This window comes from Clytia hemisphaerica, unplaced genomic scaffold (genome assembly GCF_902728285.1).
Source record: "Clytia hemisphaerica strain Z4C2 unplaced genomic scaffold, Clytia hemisphaerica genome assembly, whole genome shotgun sequence".
NCBI lineage: Eukaryota > Metazoa > Cnidaria > Hydrozoa > Leptothecata > Clytiidae > Clytia > Clytia hemisphaerica.
Window position 1 is genome coordinate 144,943 of NW_027103388.1, and position 27,766 is coordinate 172,708.

At 34.1% G+C, this 27,766-nt stretch overlaps 1 protein-coding gene across 1 annotated transcript; it reads left to right on the top strand.

The window, feature by feature from the left end:
* LOC136824820 (integrin alpha-5-like) lies at positions 1-25,915 on the top strand. Its single transcript, XM_067080792.1, has 31 exons — positions 1-238; positions 6,624-6,778; positions 7,081-7,145; positions 8,962-9,091; positions 9,284-9,424; positions 10,298-10,378; positions 10,895-10,939; positions 11,611-11,654; positions 11,797-11,868; positions 12,070-12,122; positions 12,602-12,689; positions 12,939-13,044; positions 13,469-13,569; positions 14,209-14,335; positions 15,488-15,533; positions 16,212-16,328; positions 16,739-16,788; positions 17,448-17,617; positions 18,091-18,216; positions 18,510-18,595; positions 19,080-19,227; positions 19,594-19,769; positions 20,238-20,321; positions 20,625-20,709; positions 20,843-20,944; positions 21,115-21,195; positions 21,538-21,594; positions 22,261-22,374; positions 22,687-22,779; positions 23,428-23,559; positions 23,951-25,915. Exons 1-31 carry the CDS (start codon positions 51-53, stop codon positions 24,029-24,031), a joined length of 3,144 nt encoding a protein of 1,047 aa, XP_066936893.1. The 5' UTR covers positions 1-50; the 3' UTR covers positions 24,032-25,915.
* Positions 25,916-27,766: the final 1,851 nt, after the last annotated feature.

Here is a 27,766-nt window from a genome sequence, read left to right on the forward strand (position 1 = left end):
TTGACGCGGGAAGGCGTTTTCAAAGTCGGATTCACAGATTGTTTTTCAAAATGGCGGACGAAGACAGGAGGAGGACGATGAAGTTACCACTGTTTACACTAGTTTTTCTTGCCCTACTGGGTAATTTATCTGTCGTTACATGTTTTAACATTGATTTGAATAATAGTTTTATTTATTCTGGCAAACAACCTGGATCATTCTTCGGATATTCACTGGCAATCAGCAAGGAGCTAAATGCGTAAGTTTTTTTTTTAATTCTAGAATTCTTTTTTTTTCTCAATAAAATGAAGATGAAGCAGTTCTTTAGATCTTCCCACTAGAGCACTCTTTAGGCAAATAATCCAGCCCTTCTTCTGCAGTTGTCAAAGTTGGATTATTTTTTTAGGGCTTGGTACAAATCACTAGAGGAATGGAAACCAGGCTCAAAATTTTTGAAAAATAAATACCCCAGAAATGATTTGGTAGACAAGATAGAGCGCCAAATAATAGTCATTTGGGAGAATGCAACGGTCCATTGAATAACAAATGCAGGGCTCGAAATAACGGTCGGACATCGGACATTGTCTGACCCAATTGTTGAAATGTCCGACCCAAACCGATTCTAGTCGGACATCATGTCCGACCCAATTACTTTTGGTGCCTTCAAAAAATTTGTCAGATGCGTTGTGAAATTTCCAAAAGGAATTATAATTTACATAGAATTAGTTACTTCTTTATTTACACACAAAAAATGTTTTCTCAACAAATGAAAGCATGCTTCAAGTAAAAATCATGGGCTTCTGACCATTAATTGGCATTTGTTTAGCTTCTTCGTGATCAATGTAAAATTCTATCAGAAGCTTGTATTATACTTGAAATGTACCCCACATAAAAATCAATCGGACATGTCCGACCCATTTTACTTTAAAAGCCTTAGGACATGTCCGACCCAAATCAATTTTTGATTGGAAAATGTGTCCGACCACCTAAATATTGTTATTTCGAGCCCTGCAAATGTAAAAACCTGTAAAAACAGGATTAATTATCTTTTACCTTTTAGTAACAGCGCTGTGTTGTATAAAAAGACAAATAAATTATAATGTGACGTTATCATATTCTAAAAATTTCTGCTGGAGTGATTAATTTATTCAAAAGACTGTTGTGTGTTCTCCCAAACAACTAGAATAAGTATTCTGATTGAAAGGACACCAAAACTAAATTTGATCTGCTAAAGAAGAATGATATAGAGAATCCAAAAAAGGTGCGAAATCAGACCCAAAATAAATTTCTAACCAGACGTAATTAATCGAACAGTTCGATTACCGAACTAATCGACCTTTGTCGAACTTAAACGAACAACAAATGTTCGATTAAATTCTTTAATCAAACTTTTCAAAAGTCGCTAAAATTGTGAGTATTCGATTAAGTTCGACAAAGTTCAACAACGAGAAATGTTCGACAAATTCGACAAAAAACTCTGTTCGATAAAGTTCGACAACAAGAAAGGTTCAACAAATTTGACAAAAAAACTCCGTTCGAAAAAATTTGACAACAAAAAATGACCTCCTTTGGGTACTACCGTGGACGGCCCCTAGGGGTCCTGGCCGAGGTCCCGGGGGGTCCGATTGGTGCCCACTGGTCAGGGGATGTGAGGGTACTGAGGGTACACGTCTGCACCGTTGGGGGTCCTTCAAAGTGTTGTCAAAGACCGGCAAAAATTGCAAAAAATGACCTCCTTTGGGTACAAGCCCCGGTGGGACCAATCGAGGCCTCTACAGCCCCCCACAGCCTACCACAGCCTAACGCAGCCCTTCGGACCGCTTCGGATACCCTCTGCCTTGCTTCCGAAGCCTTTAATAGGTTAAGAAAGGCTTGAAAATTGGTGAAAATTGGTGAAAATTGGAAAAAATGGTCTCTTTAAAAAAAGTTCGATTAAGTTCAATTTCAGTAATCAAACTTAATCGAACTTTGTATTTTGAGAAATTTGTGAGTATTCAATTAAAGTTCGACAACCAAACTTAGTCGAACATTAATCGGCCAACAAAGTTTACAGGGAACGCATGTTTGTCTCCAACGCTGCATGCTTACATGCTCAGGCCTGACAGTCAAGAACAAGTTCAGCCAATCTCTCCTAACTAGGAGAGTTGTAGATTTAGGTATCCTAGATACAGTGGGGGTTTCGCATGTCTTTACGTGTGCGCGAGGCTCGCTTGTTGCGAGTACATAATGTATAGGTGTTAGAAATCCAATTTATTCAGACTCGTTCAATGCGAGTGCTTTTGATTTCCCTCCCAACACACAACTCGTACCTTTTTTAAAAGGCCTATTTAGTTTAGTATAATAGGTACGTGCTATTCAACCGCTGATTAATAGGAAAGCAAAGCTATTTATTTTGAATTAATGGGGAAGCGATTGAGTATTTACTGACGTTTCATATTTAAAGGCCTCCTATTTTAAGTAAAGAAGATACAGCTGAAACATTTGTGAAAAGTCTTTCAATGTATTTATTGAATAATAAGAGCGTCCAAAAGACGAGATAATATAAACAATATCAGGGTTCCAATTTATAGCTTCACACTTCACAAAATACAAAGTTAATTTTTTAGCGATCCAAAAAGATTTCCTAACTAAAAATGCAAAATTAAAAAACTATAAGAAAACACCTATTTTGCTACTTCTTTCATTTGTTTATCTATTGCTTTATAAACACGCTACTTCGCTAATTTATTCACTCGTTTATCTATTGCTTCATCAACTTGCCACTTCGCTACTTTATTCACTGAATGAAATTTTGAATGAAAATTCAGTGAATAAAGTAGCGAAGTGGCAAGTTGATAAAGCAATAGATAAACGAGTGAATAAATTAGCGAAGTAGCGTGTTTATAAAGCAATAGATAAACAAATGAAAGAAGTAGCAAAATAGGTGCCACTTTGCTACTTTATTCACTCGTTTATCTATTGCTTTATCTACTCGGCTACTTTATTCACTCGTTTATCTATTGCTTTATCGACTTGCGAGTTTTCTACTTTCTTTATTCGTTTATCTATTGCTTTATAAACTTGCTACTTTGCTAATTTATTCACTCATTTATCCATTGCTTTATCAACTTGCCACTTTGCTACTTTCTTCATTCGTTTATCTATTGCTTTATAAACTCGGCTACTTTATTCACTCGTTTATCTATTGCTTTATCTACTCGGCTACTTTATTCACTTGTTTATCTATTGCTTTATCGACTTGCGAGTTCGCTACTTTCTTTATTCGTTTATCTATTGCTTTATAAACTCGCTACTTCGCTAATTTATTCACTCGTTTATCCATTGCTTTATCAACTTGCCACTTTGCTACTTTCTTCATTCGTTTATCTTTTGCTTTATCTACTTGCCACTTCGCTACTTTATTCACTCGTTTATCTAATGCTTTATCTACTCGGCTATTTCTTCATTCGTTTATCTATTGCTTTATAAACTCGCAACTTTATTCATTTGTTTATATTGCTTTATCTACTCGTTACTTCATCACTATACTTTGCTTTGTCTATAATCTCTGTCTTCAAGTCTTACTTTGCTCCTTTATCTCGCTTCGCTCAAAAAAATAGGGAAGCTCCTAAAATTTATAATTCAAGCCCTGATATCAGACTAACACTGTAATAGTATATAAAGGGTAATAATAAGCTGATAAGTAAATGAAATTAGAAGAACTCAGAAAAAAATTAAATCTAAAAAACCTATGCTATGGGTTGAAATGAAATATCATCTCAGAAATAACATTACCGATGACATAAGATCAACTAGTTGATGGTATTAAAAGCTTTTGATCATGTTCAAAAATAGTGTGACATTTAGGGAACTCAAAAATTGAGTATTTCTTGAATATCTTGGGAAATATTTCAAATAAAACGTTGAAATTTTATATGATGATCGGTATTTACACAAAGAACATATTTTGATGAAAAAAATGGTAAAATGAGTAAAATGTGTGGCTCCAGGTCCAAATATGTCCAAATATGTGTTTTGTCAGCCACCTCAAAGGAGGAAATGGTTTGTTTGAAAATGACACTTGAATCGGTAACTAGAGGTATCATATTATCTCAAAACAGATAAAGGAGCAACATTTTGAAACTGGTTGGTTTCAAAAAGCCACCAGTGTTGTCAGCCACATAAACGACTCATAGCTTATCTTGAAATATCTTGTAACCTAGTGAGCCACTTAATTTCGCTCCAAAACAATTGGAAAGGTTAATCGTTCTACTTATGCTTGGTGAAAAAATAAACTGTTAGCCACCAAAAATACTCATTTTATTAACAAAATTGTCAGCCACTTTGAAAATGTCACAAAACAGGCCTTTATTTTTGAACACGATCTTTTGGGACATGGTTGGCCAACGATGTAAAAATAATAGATAACCAACTACCTCTAGAAGGCACTTCTCCCAAGAGAACAACCATTGTTTTCCTATTGAAATGAGCACTCCTTTAAATAGCTCTGTGCGCAGTGCGTGTTATGCTTTTAGCTAGATTTTGACACACTTTTTGACATCCACTGAATTGATAGAAAATTTGAATTGTTATTTACTGCAAATTTTGGAATTTTTTTCAAAAGATAAAGGTACCAATCTTTAGACAAATTGACTACGGATCGGCCTGATACCACTTAATCTTCATCTGGATAAATAAACGCTCATAAAATGATGTTATCTGAAAAATATATGTGTGATTTGAAGTGCGATATCTCACGAATGAAAAGTGCATGAAGGTTGCCTGATACAAAATAAACAGATGAATGTTTATAGAACAATAATATCTAATTAAAAAATTCCTTCTGTGAGGCTGCCTATAGGAAAATACACTTTTTCTAACCCAAATTTGGGAAAAATATACATCACGTGATCGATTCTGTCCAATAGAAGTTTGCAAATGAAGCAAGTTTTTATTTAATTGCACTTTTTATTTAATTGCACTTTTTACGATGCAAAATGTCATTAATATTTTTACAACCGTAACACGGATGTTTTTTGAGAATCAAGGCAAGTTGGTTATCTATTATTTTTACATCGTTGGTTGGCCAAGCGAAATGCCGATATATTAACCCATGGACGGTAACCATATAAACAAAGTATTGCCAATAGTGGTTAAACAAGGAGGTAAAGCTTCAGGACACTAAAAAATGATAGCTATTTTCATTGACGTTTCATCAGTGTTTTTTGTTAACGTTGTCAGAGTGAAAAAATAAGAGTTAAAACTTTTTTTTCCAAAACGAATCTTCCAGAATAAATTTCTGGACAGGGGAGACAAGTTAAAATTCAGATAAGGAAGTCTTAATTCAATACTTTTATTAAATTTCTAGTTGTTTCATTTAATTTCATTTAATTTTCTATATTCAATTCTTTTAATACATAATAGCAACAACATTTGTTTCCGTTGTTTCCTTATTACATTATGAAATTTTAGACTGAAAGAAATTGAATTAAAAAGGAGAAAAGAAGAAAGTTTACTTTCTTTCATTTCAAGCCTTTTAGTTCCATCTTAAGCACAATACATTTTTATAAAACAATTTAAGCAACTGTTAAGCGTCCAACAATAGGAGCACTCGCACATAAGACTTGTGACACTCAACACGCAGACTATTGTTTTCTGTTTGCACTACATAATAGCTCGCAAATTATAATAGGCTTTTGACCTGTTTTAAATAGCTTGAGTATCCATATTAATTTGAGGCTACGAGTCACCAATAAATAGGTTTTCAATAGTGAAAGAGGCCGCTTGCGAGTCTCTGACACGCAAGGTTCGCGTACTTGTAAAGACATGCGAAAGCCCCACTGTAGGAGAGCAGACAATTTTGGGGTTACTGTTTCTATTCGCGTTTGGAAAACTATGCTAACATTTTCTTTATTGATATTTGCACCACTGACCAAAATTCCAAGTAATTTCTATAGCGGGTTCCTCGAAAATTAACATCCTAAATAATCTGCCGTTCAGAGCCTAAAATTTTGGGAACACGAGCTAAATATTTGTTGTTTTTTACGGAACAGCCCGCTACGGTCCGATTTTTGCGTGAAAAAAGTGTTCGTGTATGCTAGTTAGCACATTTCAGTGGTGTTTTGGGCTATAGTTTTGCATTCCGCCAGCCGAACTCGATGAAATTCAGTACACAATCTCATTTGCTTATTATTTACATCTTGGAATTGGTGTGATGACGCGGATGTCTCTGGTTGGTGAAAAAATACAGTTTTTTTTGGTTTTTAGTATCCCAATTAGGATGTTGATTGCTATTTTGGATACTTTTTTGTATCCAATTTAAGATACTCTCCTAAGTAGGAGAGATTGCCGAAGGTATCCTCATTTGCACTTGTTCTTGACTGCATGAACAGGCCCCTTGCTCCTCATGACCAGGGCTTTCCAATTATGAAGGTCCATGGCAACTTCTTCTAGTTGAGCCAGTGCAGAACCAGTAACAACATTCGTTTGGTCTTTTTATTTTTTTGGAGGTCTTAACGCGGTTTGGAGGTCTTAACGCGGTCTGGGCTGTATGCGAGCACTTATAAAGCTCAAGTCTCGCAAAAGCGGGACAAACATCAGCTTTTTGAAATTTGCAAAAAAATACCACGTGTGAAGTCTAAAACAATGTTTTTATATACCTTTAGAATTATTGTTGGAGCCCCTAAAGGCAATGAATACAAGAAAAGTGAAGTTGTCACCCAAAATGATAATTGGGGGTCTGTCTATAGTTGTGTAGTGACACCAGGCTCGACAGATTGTGAACTACTCAATAAAGTTGATGACATAACAAAAGTACAAAGTAAGAACTTTTTTTTTTATTTAACACTTTTTTTTAATTTGTTTATTAAACTTCATTTCTGACTAACTTTTATAGCCAATGAGCCAATAGCAAAAAGAAAATTCAAAACTTTTCAAATTTTCCTATGTTTTTGATAGGAGATTTTTTAAGAAATAGGCTATCTTGTATTTTAAATAAAATTGATTTTTTTTATTTTCCATAAAAATGATTTACAAGGACATTTTAAAAGTTTTTAAAGCATTTTTACACTACTTACACTTATATACTTATACAGTTTATATTTTATATTTTATATTCTCTAGATAATCCTGGAAAGAAAGATCAATGGATGGGTGCTACTGTTTATTCAGATCACAAAAATGTTCTGGTGTGTTGAAATCTTTTTTTAATCACTTCCTCAGGAAAAACTTTATCCATGAAGGTAATAAAGATAGATGGAGAGTCAATGCCTTTTGTTCTATTCTGATTTATCATTGGAAGCAAACAGCTGTTTGGTTGCTTTGGGAATAAGAAGATTAATTTTGGGTATACTCGTGGGAATATTTAAGATGAATGAAAAGACATTCCATTTTTAACAAGTATATTGAAATATAATAGCCTTGTCATGAAAAATTGAAAAAAACTTCACATAATAAGCACAATACTCTAACCTTCTAGAGGAAGCTGCCCATAAGGCAGATTTTAAAAAGAATTACATGTTATGATTAGGAACCTTGTATCAATAATTTTTTTTTCAGAGTATGAAAACCGCTGCTCACTTAGATGTGAAGATTTTAAGATAAGAAACTTTCAATGATAATGTGATGCGACTCTCAATGTTTTCAAAATGCCAGCCCAAAAATATATCCTTATGAAATTAATATATTCTTTTATCCTTAAATCAGTTGAAACTATTTCGCATCGCATTTTAACTAAGATTTCTCGCAAAATTAAGTTTTTCAAAATCATTGGACCAGCCTCTTTTTGTTCTTATAAATTTACATTTCTGATTTTTTTGCTTCCAATGATGGTACATCAAAGAAAAGCCGCTTTGAATAGATTTATAAAAGATTTCAACGAACATTTAGGTCATTACCGAGACGTTTTCTCTCCATCTATATCTTTATTACCTTCATGCTTTATCTTATACCCAAAACATTCTAAAGAATACTTTTAAGAGCCAGTTTTTTTTAAGTGGTTCAATAGTTTGAAACTTAGATTTTTTACATTCTTGGATATGTTTTTAACGCACAATGAACTGAGTAAGATCCCAAAATATTTTGGCCTGTCAATCCATAATGGCAGATTTATGCCAATTTGATTTGGAGTTTTTCACATTTTTGGGCATTGCACCAGATTGCACTTAAAAAGTTTTTTCATATAGAACTTTACCTAGTTTCATGGTTTTCATATGAAAGATTCATCATAGCCCTTATATTAAAACAAAATTCAGTGACCTAGACCCCTTTAAATTCCCAACTTTTAGTCATTTTGTGAGCAATGTTAAGAAGATTTTTAGATCAAGATTAGAACTTAATGGTAGGTCACATAGGTTTCTCTTTTGTTCGTGAGAGGCAAGGCAGCTGTCTTTCAGGAACAGAAGAGTTGGAGGCCAGACAATGTTGATATTTCTAGGAAAATTGGGCTAAAGTTGTTACTTTTTTAACTCTAGCTACCATTTTGAAAACTGATTTTTTTGAAAATTATATAGTCTACTGGCAATAGTCTCATAATCACCAAAAACCAATTATTAATTTTGAGAAAGCATGGTTCTATATCAAAAACTTGTAATCTAATATTCCCAAAAATTCTCACAAACTTCAAATTGGCATAAATCCGCCATTATGGATTTTCAGACCTAAATATTTAAGGATTTTACTCAGTTCATTATACTGGAAAACATATCCAAAAATGAAAAAAAATCTAAATTTGAAACTATTGGACCTGCCCCATACTGCCTAATTCTTAAAAAATGAGCTCTTAATTCAATGCAATCACGTCAGTGTTTGATATCACATTTAATAAAATATTCTGGAAGATCATCAACCAACCTATTCGAAGAATGGAAATGTTTTAGTTAATACTTCTTCTTGAAAGCAAATTTTTGCTGATAGATTTTTCATTTAATTAATTTGCTGCAGATTTTTCATACAGTTTATGTTATAGCAAGATAAAAACTAATGTCTAATGTTTTCTCTCCTCAGAGTTGTGCACCGAGGTTCAATATTCCTAACACAATAAACAATGAAATTTACTACACGGGGAAATGTGATTTCTTCAATGCCATCTCAAAATCAAATTTCAAAGATTATGAATTCAAGCCCTGTGAACAAGGTAAGTTCAAAAATGCAGAGAAATTCAAAAAAGTCAACTTTTGTAATTTGAAATTACCTCAAAGAAACTCTTTTTGGCATAGGCTAATTTTGACCAATAGGAGTGAAAATCTTGTCTGACTTGCTAAAAAGTTAAAAAGTATTGTAAGCAGCCAAAATTCCTAATTGGTTTAACTTGATATTTCCTTTTTAGTGGCAAGAAGTGGCGAAAATGGTGCAAAATCACATGGAATGTGTGAAGCAGGGTTTTCTGCAAACATTATCCCTGTTGGAAACGACATGAATGTTGGTACAGGCTTGTTCACCACCCACAACGATAAGGGTGAAATCTTTGGTAAGTATTTTAAAATTAAAGACATTTTTTATCCTATTTATTCTTTCAAAGACGCTCAAAAAATGCCCTAAGGCCCACACATTTAATTCATTTTTTAAAGTTTTTATATTGTAAGCTCACTAAAGATGTTCTCATTAGAAAGATTTTTAATCTTTCTCAGCTATTCCAGTGTGCCTTATTTGTTAAGTCGATAATGTTAAAGTAAAACTATATGAGAAATAGAGTTTCTATAATAAATGAAAATATATTGTGCCAAATATACAAATTAGCAGTAAAAAAAGAGAATTTTCTACTCCAGTTCAACTAGAGTCATAATTGTAAAACCTTTTCTTCCTCAAAATAAAGAAAAAGCTATCTTCAATTTTACAAGGAATATATTTTTGTTTTGACCTGTTAAGACTAAAATCCATTTTAACATGAATTCTCCATTTATTTGATCAGCAAGTTTACATTTCTTTTCAAGCTGTGTAAAGACAATAAGTTGGCCAACCTTCCTTGAAAACTATAAAACCATTGTAAAACGAGATTTTTTGCTTTTTTTCAAACATTCCTTTTTAAAACCTTAAGTAACTGATAATTTTGGGCACCCTGGGAGTGTAATATTTCAAACTTAATTACCAGCAGTAATAGACTTGCAAATTTATGAAAGCCTTAAAATTTAATAGTTTGTCTCCCTTGGATTCCTTGAAAATAAGAGGATATTGGTTTATGAATTCCTTATATTTGTTGGAAAAGAATGTTAACTTGTCCTGTAATTAAAATCAAACTAAAATCATTAAATTATATATTATATATAATATTTAATTTATATGAATTATTTACTTTCATCTTGTCCCTCAATTGGTTAAAATTTTACTTTTTTTGTCATTTCAGAAAAAGTTGCTATGTCAGATGACGACGGGAAAAAGAAAAAAATTGCTCCAACTACGGATCTTGGGTTCTTTGATTATATGGGTACACTTACTCTTACAACTGTTCAAGACTATTACAATTTTTTCCAGGAGGCTAACTTTCTCCGGCCATTGTTTCAGAGCAAAATCTGAAATCATTTCTGATAACTTATTGTGGTGCCCTACTGGTCCTAGACACTCAAGGAAGCGAAGTTTCTTCAACAATTTGAGGTGGAAACAGGGCTCGAGTTAGAAGAACTGAAAACAGTTATGTCAGACCGTGAGCTGTGGAGAGAGATACTCGGTATTTCCGACCTAGCGGTCGAAGGATGATGATGATGATGAACGACTATTTCTAAAATACCCTAAACATAGACCCTTTCCCTTTGTAACAACAAAAATTGAAAGCTTGCAGTTTTTGAACTTTCCATAGCTGTAAAATTTGCCGCTTAACTTGAATCTAACAATATTCTTTATATACTTGATACACTTTCCCTCTTTTGTAAATTTTAATTGACGGGGGTGCTTCTTCTCAATTAGAATGCGTTCTTAAAGTTTTATTTCTTTTTTTTTTCTCTAGGTTACGCTATTACAACTGGAAAATTCAAAAAAGATAAAGGCATTTGTAAGTCCAAAAGTTTTTCTTTCATTAGTAGAAATTAATACTTGGTGACCCATTGATAAATTATTAGTGATTTTTTGTAATGATGTAAATTAGATGAAATTGAAAAATAAAAAAATAAAATAATTAAATAATTAAATAAAAAAAGCTTTACGTCATCGTCAGTACAAACATAGAATGGTTAAAAATCACAAATTTTCTATCCAAAATGTTGAAAAAATTGCCTAATTATCTACAAATATGGCGTAAAACCAAAAAGCTTTTACTATGAAAATAAATTTATATTCTTTAATAAAACTATGGCAAATAAATTCACTCTGAAGAATTGTTGTAATTGATGTAATCATCAAAAATGTTGTATTAATATAAGTATTAAAACATTTTTACTGGTTGTTTGTTACAAGATTGCCCATTCTTCCCTTATGTTTACTACTGATTAATATTTTTTGACGTGTTTTTTGACTTCAAAAGTGAAATCTAACTTCCAAAAGCTTATATAACTTTTAAACTCCTGAACCAACTTTAAGTTCACATCATCACGTAGCAAGAAAATCTTTACACATTTTTGTGGTTCACCCTTCATTTAAATACTATGAAGTAGATTAATAACTCTATGTTTGTGAATGTGTATCATTAAATCAGCTGTAATTTCTTTTTATTGTTTAAATAATTAGTCATTGTTGGTGGAGCACCTAGAGGAAACCAACTCAAAGGAAAAGTACGTTACTTGAATATGGTTATAAAATATGAACATTTTATTTTTTTTGACCATGTTTTGATGTATAATAATGTGAAGAATTTGGTCTATTCGGGCCGGTCTAGGTTTTTTTAAACTTTTTTTAAATGTTACTTATTTTAAGGTTATAATGTATGACTCTGCTAATCCAAACCTGATCAAATTCTCATCGCAAATCCTCAGCCCTTCTGAACAGGTATTGTATATGATATGCAACAAATTCTAAAATTTCACTGTTATTCAAACTTAGCACTATTTATGTAAATCAATCCTCCGAATCCTGCTTCTTCCAATGTTCCAGCTATCCACATAAAATAGCGTCATCTTGCTGTATTTACTTTCTATTATGTTCTAGACAATATTTACCGAAGTTTGTGTAGCATGTGTCTTATTTTAGGTTGGATCATATTTTGGTGCTTCTCTAGGAGCTGCAGATATTAATGGAGATGGGTATAAAATGCTTCTTACACATTCTTACAATTTTTATTTTCTTGCTGACGTAATGTTATACAGTGAGACTCTTTTAACTCAAACCTTTATTACTGGAATGTCTCCCTAACTTGAAGAAGTTCTCTCGCCCGTTCAGTTTAACAACGCTTTATAAACCTTACTCCATAACTCAAAATTCCTTTTAAACTTCGAATAAATTTGTGTCTTCGTGCAAGTCCCGGTTATAGAGATGCAACTTTATGATATTTGCACTTGCAGATGGAAAATGCCTGATACAATTTATCACACAATCTTTTTATATGAAATCTATATAGAAAGATGATTTTTTAAGACCTTCATATGATTGATTGATTTGCAGAAAATGTAGATGCCTGCATACTTTTCCTGACAATTTCTCAATTTTTTTTAAAGTGAAAGATTATCTATAAATTGTCAGTGTATAAAAACTGGTGTAAGTTTATTTTTTTTGTTTATTGTAGGTTTTCAGACTTGGTAGTTGGTGCTCCACACTATGCAAACACGAGACCTAACCAAGGAGCTATCTTTGTTTACCTGAACGATCAAAACGTACGTGTTAACAGCATTGTCTGTCAGACATCAGCATTCATGTCAGAATTTGGAATGAAACTTACTTTCTTTTTTGAAAATTACTTTTTGCAAAGACGAGCTCATTGACTTGTTTGGATATTCGAGTTCCTTGCAAAGTTTTTAACCAATCATCCTTGTTGATTAAGATTATGATTAAGATTAATCTGCCATTCTCTGAAATGATAAACAGGTTAAAAGATTCAACTCCTTTCATCCTCCTTACTTCAGGATGGATTGAAATTCACTGATCAACAATTCTATGGGACTTATGAGGACGGCTTCTTTGGTTACTCCATTGGATCTGTCGGTGATTTGAATAAAGATGGCAAAGATGGTAAGATGCATTTTAAATCAGTGATAATGGCTTCAGGTTGCTGAAAACAGTCTGGTTCTTTTAAGAGAATTGTGACTTATTTCATTCAGAGTTTTAATTTTCTTTGTTAATGACATGTTTAGCTTTGGCCTGGTGTGTGTGCAAATTCTTGAAATAAATTCATACAAATGAAATTAACACAATCTCCCGTTTTGTTGAATGTTTTGTTTGTCTAATGAAACAAAAACTATTAATTGTTTTACATGTATAGCAGAGCTATAATATCTGAAAACAACTTGGTGATTTCAGTCTTGTTTTTAAATGTTTGAGATACTGTTTTATTAGTACCTAAAGTCGAAACTAACAAGAAACTAGATCAAGCTTGGTAATCGATAGCTGTCTTAAATGATCCAGTTGAATCGAATCTTCTTTTGTTTTTATTTAGACATAGCAGTAGGTGCACCATGGGCTGGTGATAACAACGAAGGAGTCGTCTACCTTTATTACGGTACTGGAAAGGATGGCCAACCACTTGCACAAAAACAGGTTTGCAACATTCATTTTTGAAAACAAAACATTTGATTGATTTTAATTAATGAACGTTAAAGTTTTTAGTTAATTGTAAGTGTTCCTGTTTCATACCAGACACATGTTTAGATCAAGCTGGTGTCTCCTTTTGTTCTAATTTGTTCGGTTCAGTAGTCAATTTGCTGAATAAACAAAGAATATTTTTTCTTTTTCTCTTTCCGACCAATCTCGCTCCACATAGGTGTCAATTCAATATGAAAAAGCTTGTAAATTAAGATTGATGAGTAAGCAAATGATATTACCCCTATTTAAAAACAAAGCCTTTAAGCTTCGTGTGAGGGTTTATCAATAACCATTGCGACCGCAGTGCAATTGTAGAGCATCCAGCAGCAGTGCGCAAGGAGGTGGGTTCAATCCCGGACGGGTCATTTCAAATACTTTGTTCTTGGTACAAAAATGGTACTTGATACCTTTCTGCTTGATGCTCAACAATCAAGATAGGAATCAAGAGTAAGTGAGAAAGCCAGGTAAAGGAGTGGCACCCTCTCCTACCTTGGTGTAGATGGCTAGAAAAAAGGGAGTCTTCGGGTTGCACTCAACTGCGATCGCAAATTACTTACTTAATCAGACTTAATCATCATATTCTTTATTTGACAGATCATCATGCCAAAAGATATCAAAGGTGGTGCTTCGTTCCTTGGCTTCGGTTTTTCATTCGCCGATTTTTATCAGTATTCCACTGATCCTGGTCATCACAACGACCTTGATGAAAATAAATACAATGGTAAGAGTTAAATGTTACCAGTCTGTGAGCTGGAAACTTGATGTCAGAGTTAACGTGAGCGTTGGATATACTCTTGTTAACTCAGTTGCTAATTATCAGGTACATAATACACGGTTGTTTAAAAAATCATCAAATTCTAAGAAAGAGGAACCAGGGGGACCTAGTTGCCAGGGGTTTGGAAATTGTACCCCTATACTCCCAGAATAAGGTAATTATAGACTAAGACAGCTGGAAATGTTTTCCTAATAAGGTTTTCCTAAATAGGAGGGAGTTGGAAAAAATCTACAAACTAAAAAAACAGGAGGCATTTATTAGGCATCTAAGGGTACGTCTTGTTGGTTCTTAAGCTCTGTTGCAGTCTTTTTATCGACCGCCGGAGGCGGTTTCTTTCATAGTGGTACGCTAATCTCGTTTTGCCTTTGCTCATTACTTTGTCTGCCATTTACTTTCGGTTTTTTTAACTAGATTACCCAGGTGTTTCTCTTTTTTTTCCCTGAATGTCTTTTATTCGGAATTGAATAATCGAGACATGAAAAATGACTATATTGTAATCTGTTTTCAATGAATAATCTAAAATGTACTGGAGATGACATGTAGGCGTTAATAATGTGCGTGCACTCTTTCGCAAGCGTGATACGTGATGGAAGGTGGTCGTTTCAGTGTGGTTTAGATCCACACTCTGACCTAGTAAGTAATACAGACCAGTACAGACCAGTACTTACTCAATAGTAAAAGACACTAGAAAATATGAATACGCTATTTTGAGTTTTTTATTTTAATGTTTGGATGTTTCTATTTAGTTTCATAAAATTGTATGTCACAAAACTAAACAAATAAAAAAATATGAAAAAGCACTTCCGGTTCTTGAGTTATTTTGATTTGAAGTTTCTATATAAACAATAGAATTACATGGAAACGAGGCCGGGCTGTATGTTTTAATTTTTATAAGGGATTTCACCGTGAAAAAAAACAATCATAAAACTCAAATTTTCAGCATGCACTTGTCTTTATAGGAGGAATACAAATATATAGTTTTCAACATGGTTTGAAGACCTTCGAAAATTACTTATAAATTCGGGAAAGGTGTATTCGAAGAATCAAAGCCCCGCATTTTCCAGGACTTAAAGTAATTGGCATTTTTCTTTCTTTTAGATCTTGCTATTGGTGCTTTCAAATCAGGTCACGTTGCTTTATTAAGGTAAGTAATCTTGTGAGAGGTCTTTTTACAATCGCAAGATTGTATAATGTTCAGTAGCGTAGACAGGAGGGGTGCAAAATTTGTGTAGGAGAGCAGATTTTTATGACACTCTGATTAGTGCCATAAAAATCTACTCTCCTACACAAATTTTGCGCCCCTCCTGTCTACGCTACTAATGTTTAATATCGCTGCCATCAAGGCAAAAGCGTCATTCTCCTTAAATTTTAGGCTTGCCTTCTTTTTCTATAAATAACAGGGTTAATTTTGTGGTAGATTGCAAAAGCTTCTCAAAATGTTAAATAAGATATAAATTAACATATAGACTCGTGTGTAATGCTCTTCAGTTCTCTAGTCTTAATGGTCTAAAATCAGAAATCCGGCTAAGAAAACATAACCCAAGTCTGATTTTTAGATGTAATTTTACTTAGAAGAAATTGCAAACTTTGTTTTTTACTATTTCTGCTGATGGTGGAGTTTGCAAGTATGGCAAGTTTACTGACAAGAAGTGCTACAGATTTAGGCAGAAAAATTCGGAAATAAGTGCACTTATAGTAAAGATAACAAAAATAGCGATATGAAACAAATAGGTTCATAATGTCAACTTCAAACTAAAGAGCTCTTAGTATTAAGCTGAAGAAAAAGGATTCACTTAATAAAGAAAGTGTCTCTTTATTTTAGAGCTCGACCAGTGGTTACCATCAAGGGGGAGTTGAAAACGGATGGAAAGCCAAAAATCGACCTCTCCAGTAAAGATCCAAATACCATTTGTAAATTCAAGGGTACGGATTTCAAGTGGTATGTCTTTTACTTAACCTTCCAAACAGATTTCTCTTTGCTATCATATCTCCTACTGCTGTATTATCTAACAAAATTTTGTAATGTTAAAGATCATCCGCGTATTGGATAGCTAACTCAAAATTTTGCACCCTTCAAAATATATTTTATCTTCTGTCCTTTAACCCCTTTATTGAATTGCACGCGATACGAGCAGAAGAAAAATCAATATTGTTGATACTTGTGGAAGGGCGCCATTTTTGTAATAAATGAGGGGCTTTTCATGTTTCAATGAGCCCTGACTCAGCTGGGTTAACGAAATAGTTACAATTTTCCTTGTTAGCGCCTCCCACCTTTTTGGCGCCCTCTTGAAATAGCGCCTCCCCCTACCACCACGTCATATGGTAATACGCATTATGTTTTCTATTTAGCATTAAAGGAGCAAAAGTATGCTTCCAAGTTGAACAACAGGAGGATGATCGTAAGAAATGTTGTTTAAAAATGATTTTTTTCATTGTTCTGATATAATCATAGTGTGCAGAAGAGCGGTTCAAGCTCCCGCCTAAAATTGCAGGTCTTAGGTCACTCCCATTTGATTGTTGACTTGCCAAGTCCCACCTTAAAGAGGATGTCAAAAAAACTTTTTGTTCATAGACCTTCCCTTCTTTCATGTCAACTTGTTTTCGTTCTTAGCAAAGCATTTTCAAACTACAAACTATGAAACAATAAACTATAGATTTAGGTTTTTGATACAGAGTTGGTAATGTTGAGAAATTTCCAGAAGTCCCACCTAAACTTTCCTAGTCTCACCTAAACTCGTCTACAATGAACTATAGATTTAAGTTTATGATACAGAGTCGGTAATGTTGAGAAATTTTCCAGAAGTCCCACCGAAACTCTCCTAGTCCTACCTAAACTCATCTAGTCCCACCGAAACTCTCCTAGTCCAACCTAAATTCATCTAATCCTACCCAAATCTTCTTCCCCCACCTCAAAGCCCAGAATGTCAAGGTTCCACCTGGTCGATTTAGGCCCAGAAATCTAACGCTCCTGCAGATTTTTTTTTGGAGGGGAGGTTATCAGTGTTTTCCCCTAAACTAAACTTCGTTTAATATCTTACACTGTGTCTTTTTTCTTCAGCACAAAACGTCAAATACTCCATCGAGGTCGACGCCCAAACAGATGTCAAACGTGAAAAGCGTGGATTTTTGGCAGATAAAAATGGTGATCAGGTCTATCAAATCGACGAAATAGTTTCTGCTGTTGGAAAAGCTGAAAAGTGCACATCTCCATTCGATATTTTCATTAAGGTTAGTGGTGTAAAGCTTTTTCATTTAATAAAATATGCTTATTTGTCGGGCTATGTCTTTGAATTTGAAGCCTCGGAGGAGCTAGAGATGAATCTTCAACCTTTCTCAAGCAAGAAAAAGCGAAGCCTTAAATTTGCCCCTCATTTAGAAATTTTGTTTGAAAAACACACGGGTCGCGTAAATAGTTTCATTTCCCATCCTGGAGTTTCGGATCTAGCTCCTTCGGGGCTTTGAAATCAATCGGTTATGCTACGTTAGGCTCAGATTGAAGAGGTTTTGAAATTTCAAGGCACAAAAAACTTAGAAAGACAAGTGTAGGAAAAGTTCTTACATGAACCATAAGAGAAAAACATATGTTATTGATAAGCTCATAGAGTCAAATTTACGCATTGATTGTATAAAGCTCCACAACGGAGAACTTTCAAATAAGAGTTTGGAACAGACTAGGTTTGATACCTTCATATTTCTTATAGAATAACACCAAAAACGTTCTGAACGCATTCCGTGTGACCTTGAAATGGGAATATGAAGCCGCCTGTAAAGATAACGACATTTGTCCTGTTTCTAACAAAATGGAGGTCCTCACAATCCCCTATGATGTAAGTAATGCAAATCTGTACTCTAGTTTCTATAAATATAGAACATTTAGCGCGTCTTTTGCAACTAGATTATTTAACTTGATTAGATGATTATTTTAAAGATTTGATTTTCCTGGACGATTTAATTCGCCGAAGTGGCAAGTATTCACGAGAATATGAAGTCTTTAGAATCCAATGAAACTTGGCAAGAAGTTACCATTTTATTTTGATGCTTTTTCGACCTTTAAAAAATTCTGCGCGCGGAAAACGCCCCCTTTTCTCCATTTTCATTTTTTGATTCATCTATTTTCTAGTTCCCCTACTTGAAAGGGTGTAGCGATGATGGTAATGAAGAATGTAATGTTGATCTTCAGCTCACCATGGAAGGTGTTGTCTCATCGTACGTCTTCTCTCCATTTCTTACTTCTTAACAAGACACATTAGCGAGTTTATGTATGTGTGTTTTTCAGCGACGGAGACGGTAAGGTTCTAATTTGAGTACATCCTGACCAGCTGAGGACGACGGTAAATCAGCACTTTTACCGTCCTCGATTTTGCGGGGCGGAATTGCGGGTTTTTCCAAATCGCTTCAGTCACTCTACCGTCCTCAAAAGTGCAAATACATAAACTCGCTAATGTTCTTTGTTGGAGAACCGATATAAAATAAAATTAGGAACGAAAGCCGACTCTTATAGGCTGAAAATGCAGACTCCACTTTATAGTTTCAATTTCCATTAAAGTAATTGTAGCGGTTCCGTATCACAGAATGAACAATTTGTTTTGATTTATTTACCTACCTTCTCCAAGATTGTAGCCTTCTTATTGAACTTTCAACTCAAAAATGCAAGACTTCGCCAGTAAAGCTCTTCTAAATTTTTTTTCAGTGGTGGCAAGAACATTTTATTGGGTGTTACAAAAACCGTCACTCTTGTCGTGGACGTGAAGAATGTCGGTGAAAATTCCTTCCTGAACACTCTCAAAGTTACCTACCCTAAGAAACAAGTCAGTCCCAACAAAGTGACCATCGCTAGCGTAAGTTTAATTTGCATTTTATCTCTGTGAATTTCCCTTGTTTTGAAACCTACTGTATGTTTTAACTGTGGTGGTTTCTTTTTTGTCAGAATAGGGAAAACTTATTGTAACAAAGTGACGTGCTTACCGCACGGAGTCTGACGTAAAAACTGATCTTTCGATATAAGATTACGGCTCTATACAAATTGAATAAAATGCAGACCAGAGCGGTCTTTATAATATATCACACTTATCTGGGTGCTATAGGAAGGGATTAGCTGCGAAGGTAAACTTAATGCTCACGATAAAGCTGGGGCCTTGCTTTCTAATATCCTCAGCATAAGAAGAGAGGGAATACAAATGATCAAACAAACTTGTTTTATTTAGTATGTTGGTCTCGTCGAATGGTTGCCAGGGGATACTGAAGATTCGGACATCAAAAGTGTTATTGTGACACTCTCATCACCCATCAAACAAAATGGCATCGACAAAGTGTCTATCGTATTCAGTGTTCTTAACGTGGGTAGAGGAAAAGATGTCGTTTTCAACGCTAACGTAACTACGTAAGGTTTTTTTTCGTGTCTTTTACAAGAACTGGTGACAACATTTATCACGTATCTTGTTGACTTGCCTGAGAAATGAAATCTTCCTTGACTTATATCTTGTTCTTTATTTTTTATATCTTCGAAATTTGGAAGGGAAGAAATTTTCGCGGGAAGAAATATTTGCGGAATTTAACTTGGCGGTTCACAGCTCGAAGTTCGGAAGTTTCGCAGAATTGAATTTCGCAGTTGAGAGAATTTTTTGTTCATAAAATGGCCTATTTTGTCCCAAAAATAAAAGACCAATTCTAGCGGTAATTTTTTAAATTCTGATAATATTTGTGTTTCACAAAAATTAATTCCGTGGATTTATTAAAAACCGCAAAATTAAATTCCTCTAAAATTTGTTCCGCAAAAATTTCTTCACGCTAAACTTTCTTCCCTTAAGGTACCTTAATTTTATATTTTCTGAGTCTTTTACTTTTACAGTCAAAGTACAGAGATGAAGCCTGCAGACAATGTGGCGCGTGTTGATCTGCCAGTTACTTTGAATGCAAACCTCACAGTTTCAGGGTACGTCAGCAATATCTCTGGCCATTCTCAAAAATATCGCAAAGTTTTATTTTCATATCGAACAAATTTTCGTCAGATCATGTTATGATGCGAAAAAAGAATAATGCAAGATTAATCTTCACTAACTTATTTTTCGCAACAGAAGTACTGAATTCATATTCCAGAGAAAGAGAGTTATAATATTTAAGGGGGGTTAAATTGTCAATGTTGCATCACAAACTTTCAGTCATTTTTTTAAATCTCTAAGTTTTGAACAGCTCTTTATCTTGAAATAATCTTTCAAACTTTCATGACCTTTTATAGGTCGGTGAAGCCAGAGAATGTGAAATGGGAAAAAGGCGTGGCCAGCTTGAATAAAGTTGGACCTACCGTTACTCACACCTTTTACGTAAGTAACTCGAAATTTGAACATTAAAACTTTTAATCATTGACGAGTACCATAATGATTTTCACTATATTTTCTAATCAGATCAAGGGCCTTATTCATTTCTAACAAGAACTTTCGTTTTCTTTCCATTTAGTTCCAAAACATGGGACCATCAGCTGCTGAAGAATCTGATGTTTTGATCAAGATCCCTGAAAAGATGGGCGGAAATTACATTTTGAATATTGTCAAAGTTACCGTAAGCGATTATACAATGAAATTCGAAATCTTAAAGTAGCATATGTTCATCATGTTACTGATAAACAATCACTTTGTTGTCAAGTAGATATGATGAAATTCACAAAGTTTTACTTTTGCCAAGGTCGGTAGAGCTTTCATTTTAACATCCATCCTCTTCTCTTCTCACAGCTTATACCAGGTATTGGTTACAAAGATGACATTGGCAAATGTGAGCAAGGAACCTTGAACCCTTTGAATTTGGATTTATCGGTATGCTTTATCCTTCGATGTAGTCGTTACTTTGGGAACAATAAAATCTTTCTCTTTTTTTTTTGTTAACCACTATAGGAACATTCCAAGGAAAAGCAACCACGCCCGGTTGAACCGACCCTTATGAGTTCTACTAAGTTCATGGGTTGTGTCGCTTCTAGATCCCATTTTGTGCCAGCCAAACACCAGCGTGGCGTAACGTACCTCTTCCTCTAGATATTACCTTTTTAGCTTGTACCTTTCAAACATTTTTCCTCACAATTTACCAAGCAGAAAGAAATGACTTGATAAAAATTCTCCTTCGCTTGTGAAAACCTTTCATCTCACCTTGTTTTCTTTCAGCAAATGAACAATACGCGACGGAGAAGAAGGCGTGAAGTGAGCGCTCCAGTCATTGTTGTAGGTTCTTTTAGTTCCCTTTTGTATCCATGATATGTATCAAGGTCCATGAACTCGTTGCACTGGTGCATATCATTAATACGTCACTTGTAACCAATCGGTTACCTTAAGGGAAGAAATTTTGGCGGATTTTATTAAATAGCCAAAATAAATTCTGCCAAAATTTCTTCTTTGAAGGTATTGTAAAAGCGGCGTAACGACAGAAGAGGATTCTCTAATCCTAACGCTTTGGTGTTTATTATTTTCTCCATCATTAAAAACACTTGTTTTGAAGACTTGAATTTTCTTTACTCTCAGGTGCCAAATAAACTGCTCACTAGTCAACTGGGTGGAATTCGGGTTATCGATGCTGATAATACTTCTTAGTAGATCACCTAAATAGAAAACACAATTAATTTTAAACGCAGAATCAATGAAACAAAATTTCCTAAAAGTAAAGCCTATCTCATTATAATCTCCTGTGGAGACGTAGAAAAATATAGAGTATAAAGATTGGTTTTGTGCCCTTCGAAAGATAACCAGAAGTGGAACGTTTTAAAAAAGATCAAAAAAAAGCTTGCGGGATGGATACTGAATTTAATGCTTGGAGAGAAGACTCGAGGCATAGAAATGATTAACAAGGGGGTCCAAAGAGTACTTTATTTATTTTTTGAAATGATTTTTCAGGATTGTGGAAGTAATACGGGATGCATGATCATTAATTGTAAATTAAATCGACTTGGAAAATCACAAAATGCTCAAGTTACCGTCACATCGACTCTCGTTGAAGCTACCTTCGACGTATGTATTATCATTATTCAAGAAATTTTCCTGCTCTTAAAAGCATTTATTTCTCGATTCAAAACCAATTGTTTAGTTCTGCGAAAGAGAAACCTCTTAAAGGCGAAACCCTACCAAGGTCTCAAGATCTTTTGCCCTTTTTAATGACTTTGGTAACTGACTATGGCATTCAAATTCTATACTTTAGACTCTTATCGAGGATTTCGAGAAAAAAAACCTATGACTTAAAGTCTCATTAGTATAGCTTTTCATTCGCTTTTCATTCCAAAAGGATTCCAAAAAAGTGAATTTTTTTTTTTTTTTAATTTCTAGAAATTGAAGGAAAGCCGACAAGTTGTAGCTTTTGCGAAATTTTCGTCAGAATTTGTCAAACGAGCACGCGGAGCTGAACCTGACGAAGTGAACGTAAGAACAGTGGACTCTCCATAACTCGAACACTCGCGGGAAACACAAATTTGTTCGATTTAAGGAAATTTCGAGTTATGGAGTAAGGCTTAAAAGGATTTGTTAACTGAAGGGACTACAATTATGGTCGAAACATATTGACATATTAATATTTTAACGTTTTTCAGAATTTAAAGTTCGGGCGAATTGCTATTTTAGCACTTCGACTTTCTTTCATCGAATATTTCGATTTTTGAGAGGTTCGGTGGCTTCTAGGCTATATTCCAAGCCTTATTGGAGCAAATTTGAGCTTTTAAATCCTGAGATCCTAAGGTCTAAAGTCTTAACTCTCACGTTAAAACTCAGAGTTAAAACTCTACTTTCCAAATGTTTGTAAATTGGTTGTAAGTGACGTAAAATCGGTCAATACATCACTTGCAACCAATCAGCTATTAGGATCTGAAAGATATTGCAATGGTGCATATCGTGAAAAGAGGCTCGAGTTAGGGAGCCCATTGTAAATGAAATTGTGTTGCTTGATCTTCGATTGCCCCTAAAGAACTGACGGAATTCTGTTATAGCAATAAACAAGAAATTGTATCATGATCCCACCTTTCTTTATCTAAGTCGTGGTGTATTTGAAACGATTATTTTCCTTTCTGATTATAGGTGCCTTTGAATGTTAACACGCCGTATTTGAAAGTAGAAAAACAAGGAGAACCAATCGCATGGTGGATTATTTTGTTATGTATTTTGGGAGCTGTTCTCATTATTGGTCTTATCGTATTCATCTTATATAAGGTAAGCTGTCATTTCACGTATTTAAAAAGTGACAAATTTCCAGGAAAAGAGTAGCTTTTATATGTTTGATAACTTTTGAAATAGTTTTAAGTTGAATTGAAATTTTGCATGTGTGTATCAAATATGAATTGGTATCTTTGCCATCAATGATGACGTCATCGCCACCTGTCAAAAAGCAAGTTTATATTCTGGTCTGTAAAATACTAACCAGACGGGTGGCTGAAACAATTTTTGCAAAACATTGAGTTATTAAGGACACCTCGCCACCTTCCAAATACCTCCACTACTAAAAGAAATGGAAGATGATCGATTATTTTAAGACAAGCTTTTCGAGTTCCTTTCTTTAAGTTTCGCTTCTAATCATAACAAATTGTTTATTTTCAATTTACAGAAAGGATTTTTCAAGCGAAAGAAGCACGGAGAAGAGGAAGAAGAAGGATTACGTAAGGGAGATCCAGACGATGATTATTAGTCCGCCCAAATACCACCCTTGCACCACCCTACGTTACAAAAGCATAATACATATGCCAAATGAAATAAAAAGACATCTCCATTTTATTTGGACATTTTAGATGGACACATTTGCAAAATGGGCGAAAATTTGAATGTATATGTAGATATAGAATTTTCCGTCACTTTATTGAGATCTTTAGCCTTATTTATTTTGAGCAATAACCTTTTGAGACCATTGAATAAATTCACGAGTTAGAGATACTATTTGTAATGTGATTCGAGTAGAATTTCAACCTATGTTCAATCTAAGACCTCTTTCAACTAATCAAACAAGAAAACTTTTTCTACTGCTGAAAACCTACTAACCACTCATCTACGTCATATACCTTACTCGATATTTATACTTCAACTTACTGAATCTTTTAGCTTATCAAAATAATGTACAGTATGCCTGGTAAAAAGCGGAAAAACGAAATTGATGCAAATAGAAATACACAGAAACGATTATCTTGCAGGGTTAACAATAATAAATTCTTTATTGAAATTTTATAGATATCCGATTCCCGAGGTATTTAATTAGCAACTCAAATTTTTGAAAAGAGTAAGTAACTAGTTAATCAATTTATTCCTAAAAGGTAAGGACTTTTTCTACATGTAAACTTTGCGCCGCTTTTTTCCGGGTACACTGTATATTATTTAAAGTTTGGGCGAGGTCTATTGACCTCAAATGTATTCTTCAAAATACCCAAACATTTTTTAATAAAAGCAATCAGAACCATTATTTTACAAAAAAATGTAAATTTGACTTTCAAAAAAATAATATGCTTGTAAATTTTTTCTAGCTCAGCGAAAAAATATCAACAAAAATTATTGTTATAATTAAAAAAAACCTACTAAAGTAATCTTTTTATAAAACTGTCATTATTTTTCTCGACAAAAAAGCTGTTTTTCTTAGTATTCTAATTGTTATTATTTCTACTGCTATTATATATTTAGGGTTTTTTTATGTAGCCAAAGTATTTTATTGCTTAAAAAATATTGTTTGATTTTGAATTTGATTTATAATCTACTTAGCTTGTTTTTTTTATCATTTCGAAATATTTTGAAAGTGTCGCTTGTCGTAGATAGATTATTATTTATGAGAGAGATTCTATAATTATATTGAATAGAATTGGGTAAAGGATGGGTGTATCATTTTTATGGGCTGTTGAATTCTCTGAAGAGAACTTTTAAATATACAGTGGAGTCTACATAACTTGACCACGCACAGGGAGTAAAAATCTGCTCAAAATCAGGAAATTTTGAATTAAGGCATTGTTAACTGAAGGGACCATAAAAGTTTTTCGAGTTGAAGCTAATCCACTGTATTTTAAAATAATACACTCAACCTTCGCCAATCTTGCTGACATATTTTTAACCACACTTTTCGATTTGCCATTTAAGGTTATTGTTTTTTCTTACTAAACTAACGAACTTGTCTAATGGGCTTTTAAAGTTGATTTGTACAGTTTTGAACTTGTTGCTTTGAAAGACATACAATGAAGTATAAGAAATTTCTGCTGAAAATTTCCCATATTTTTATTAACTTGACATACTTACAAAGCCAAACATACAAAAAATATTTTGTTGCAATAGACGATATCGGCTTAACGAAATTCTCCCCGAATGATTACCCATGATGCTTTGCGCAAAAAATTCAGTAAGTCAATATTGTCCGTGAATTTTTTTGCGCAATGCATCATGGGTAATCATTCGGGGAGAATTCGGTAAGCCGATATCGTCTATTTTTGTGTTTAAAATCATTTTTTGTTTGTTCAATCTTCTTTATTATTTTTAGAAATATTGTAATTATTTTAGAAAAAGACGTTTCCAAAAATCCTGAATAATCTAACTGTAAATTAGATATTTTCTTTGATCCTTTCATTCAGAATTTTCCATGCTGGAAGGCTGGGGATAATAGATCAATGATGCATTGAAGAAGATGGGAAAATTTTGACTTAAAAAGCCTTTAAAAAGTCGAATTTTGAAATTTTTTCCTATTTTCAACAAAAATTTTCGTATCTTTCTTGGATATAAGGTTACAGCCCAAAACGGACAGATATCTCGAAAAATTCTTCACAGTGCTGTATCTTTTTTATCTAGAAAAGATGAGCAGAATCTGAATACAGATTTGTAAGGAATGTCGTGATTTTTTAGACAGAAGAAAAAAATTATTATGTTATTTTCATTTTTCATCTTCATTTTGAACTTCACAAAAGTCTTCTTGGGAATATTTTTCCTACGGTGTAAACTGTAACTTTCTAACATAGCATGAATAGGTGCTAAAAAATATCCAAAAACTGAAGTGTTTACATACTTTTGTAACAGACTTCCGATTACACCCGCTCTGAAAACTGTTTTATCAACCCTTCGAGCATCTTCGCATCTTTTTAATAGGGAAGCATCTCAAGGTTGAGTCTGTCGAGTGCTATGACCCGGAAGTCTGTTACAAAAGTATGTAAACACTTCTTTTTAATAGGGAAGCATCTCAAGGTTGAGTCTGTCGAGTGCTATGACCCGGAAGTCTGTTACAAAAGTATGTAAACACTTCTTTTTAATAGGGAAGCATCTCAAGGTTGAGTCTGTCGAGTGCTATGACCATGAAATTTTGACCAGTGGTAGATGTTGATAATGGAAGATGATTTGCAAAATTTTGGTACTTTAGTATTTTACAGACCAGAATGTAAACTTGTCCAAAATCATGTATTGACTGATTGACTTGTTCGATTTGACTAAAAAAATTCATTTCCATAAGCATTTGGTACTTTACAGACCGGTTTGTAAAATACACGTTGCCACCTCCCTGGACTCAGGAAATACTGGAACCTTTGACTTAGGCTTATCTGCTAATCCTCTAGCGAAAAAAGTTTCTCATATAGGAAGTATATTATTATTATTATTATTATGATGTATACAAGCTCACAGGCCCGAGGTGGACCTCTACGAACCGATTTCTAATTACAATATTAATATGTCAAGTATCTTAGTTGGTGTTTTTCCCACGCTTTGTTTAGGCTTTCTTTAAACAATTTGATTGAGGTCGACTCGATGACAAATCGCGGTAGTGCATTCCATGTTGGGATCGATCTATTAGTAGAAAGATTTCGTCTGAGCCCCACGAAAACCATCATCAGCAAAGTTTGGAACAAATTCATGATCATGGAATCTGGTTGGACGGGATTTTTTAACAAACTTGTTCTGAGTTGTCTGTGGGTCGTAAAAATGAATATGCTTATATATTTGCACCATATCACTGAAAAGCCTTCTGAACTCAAGAGATGGAAGCTTGAGTCTTTTTAAACGTTCTTCGTAGTGGAGATTACGATATTGAGGAATCAGTCTTGTCGCCCGTCTTTGAACACCTTCAATCAAGTTTATACTACGACGTAATTTTGGCTGCCATACTGATTGTGCATATTCCAAGTGAGATCTGACAAAGGTGGTGTACAGAGTACAAAGTGCCGAAGGACTCAAGTCGTTAAAACTTCTTTTGATAACTCCAAGGATTGAATTTGCTTTGTTAACCTGTTTGGATATATGCTCCTCGAAAGTTAGTTCCGAATCGATCAAGATGCCGAGGTCTTTTTCTTCAAAAACATGTTCAAGTTCATTACCTCCAAGCTGGTATCTGTGTGCATGCTTGATGTTGGCGAATTTACCTATTGTTAAGACATGACATTTATCAGGATGGAACGTGAGTAACCAATCCTGAGAC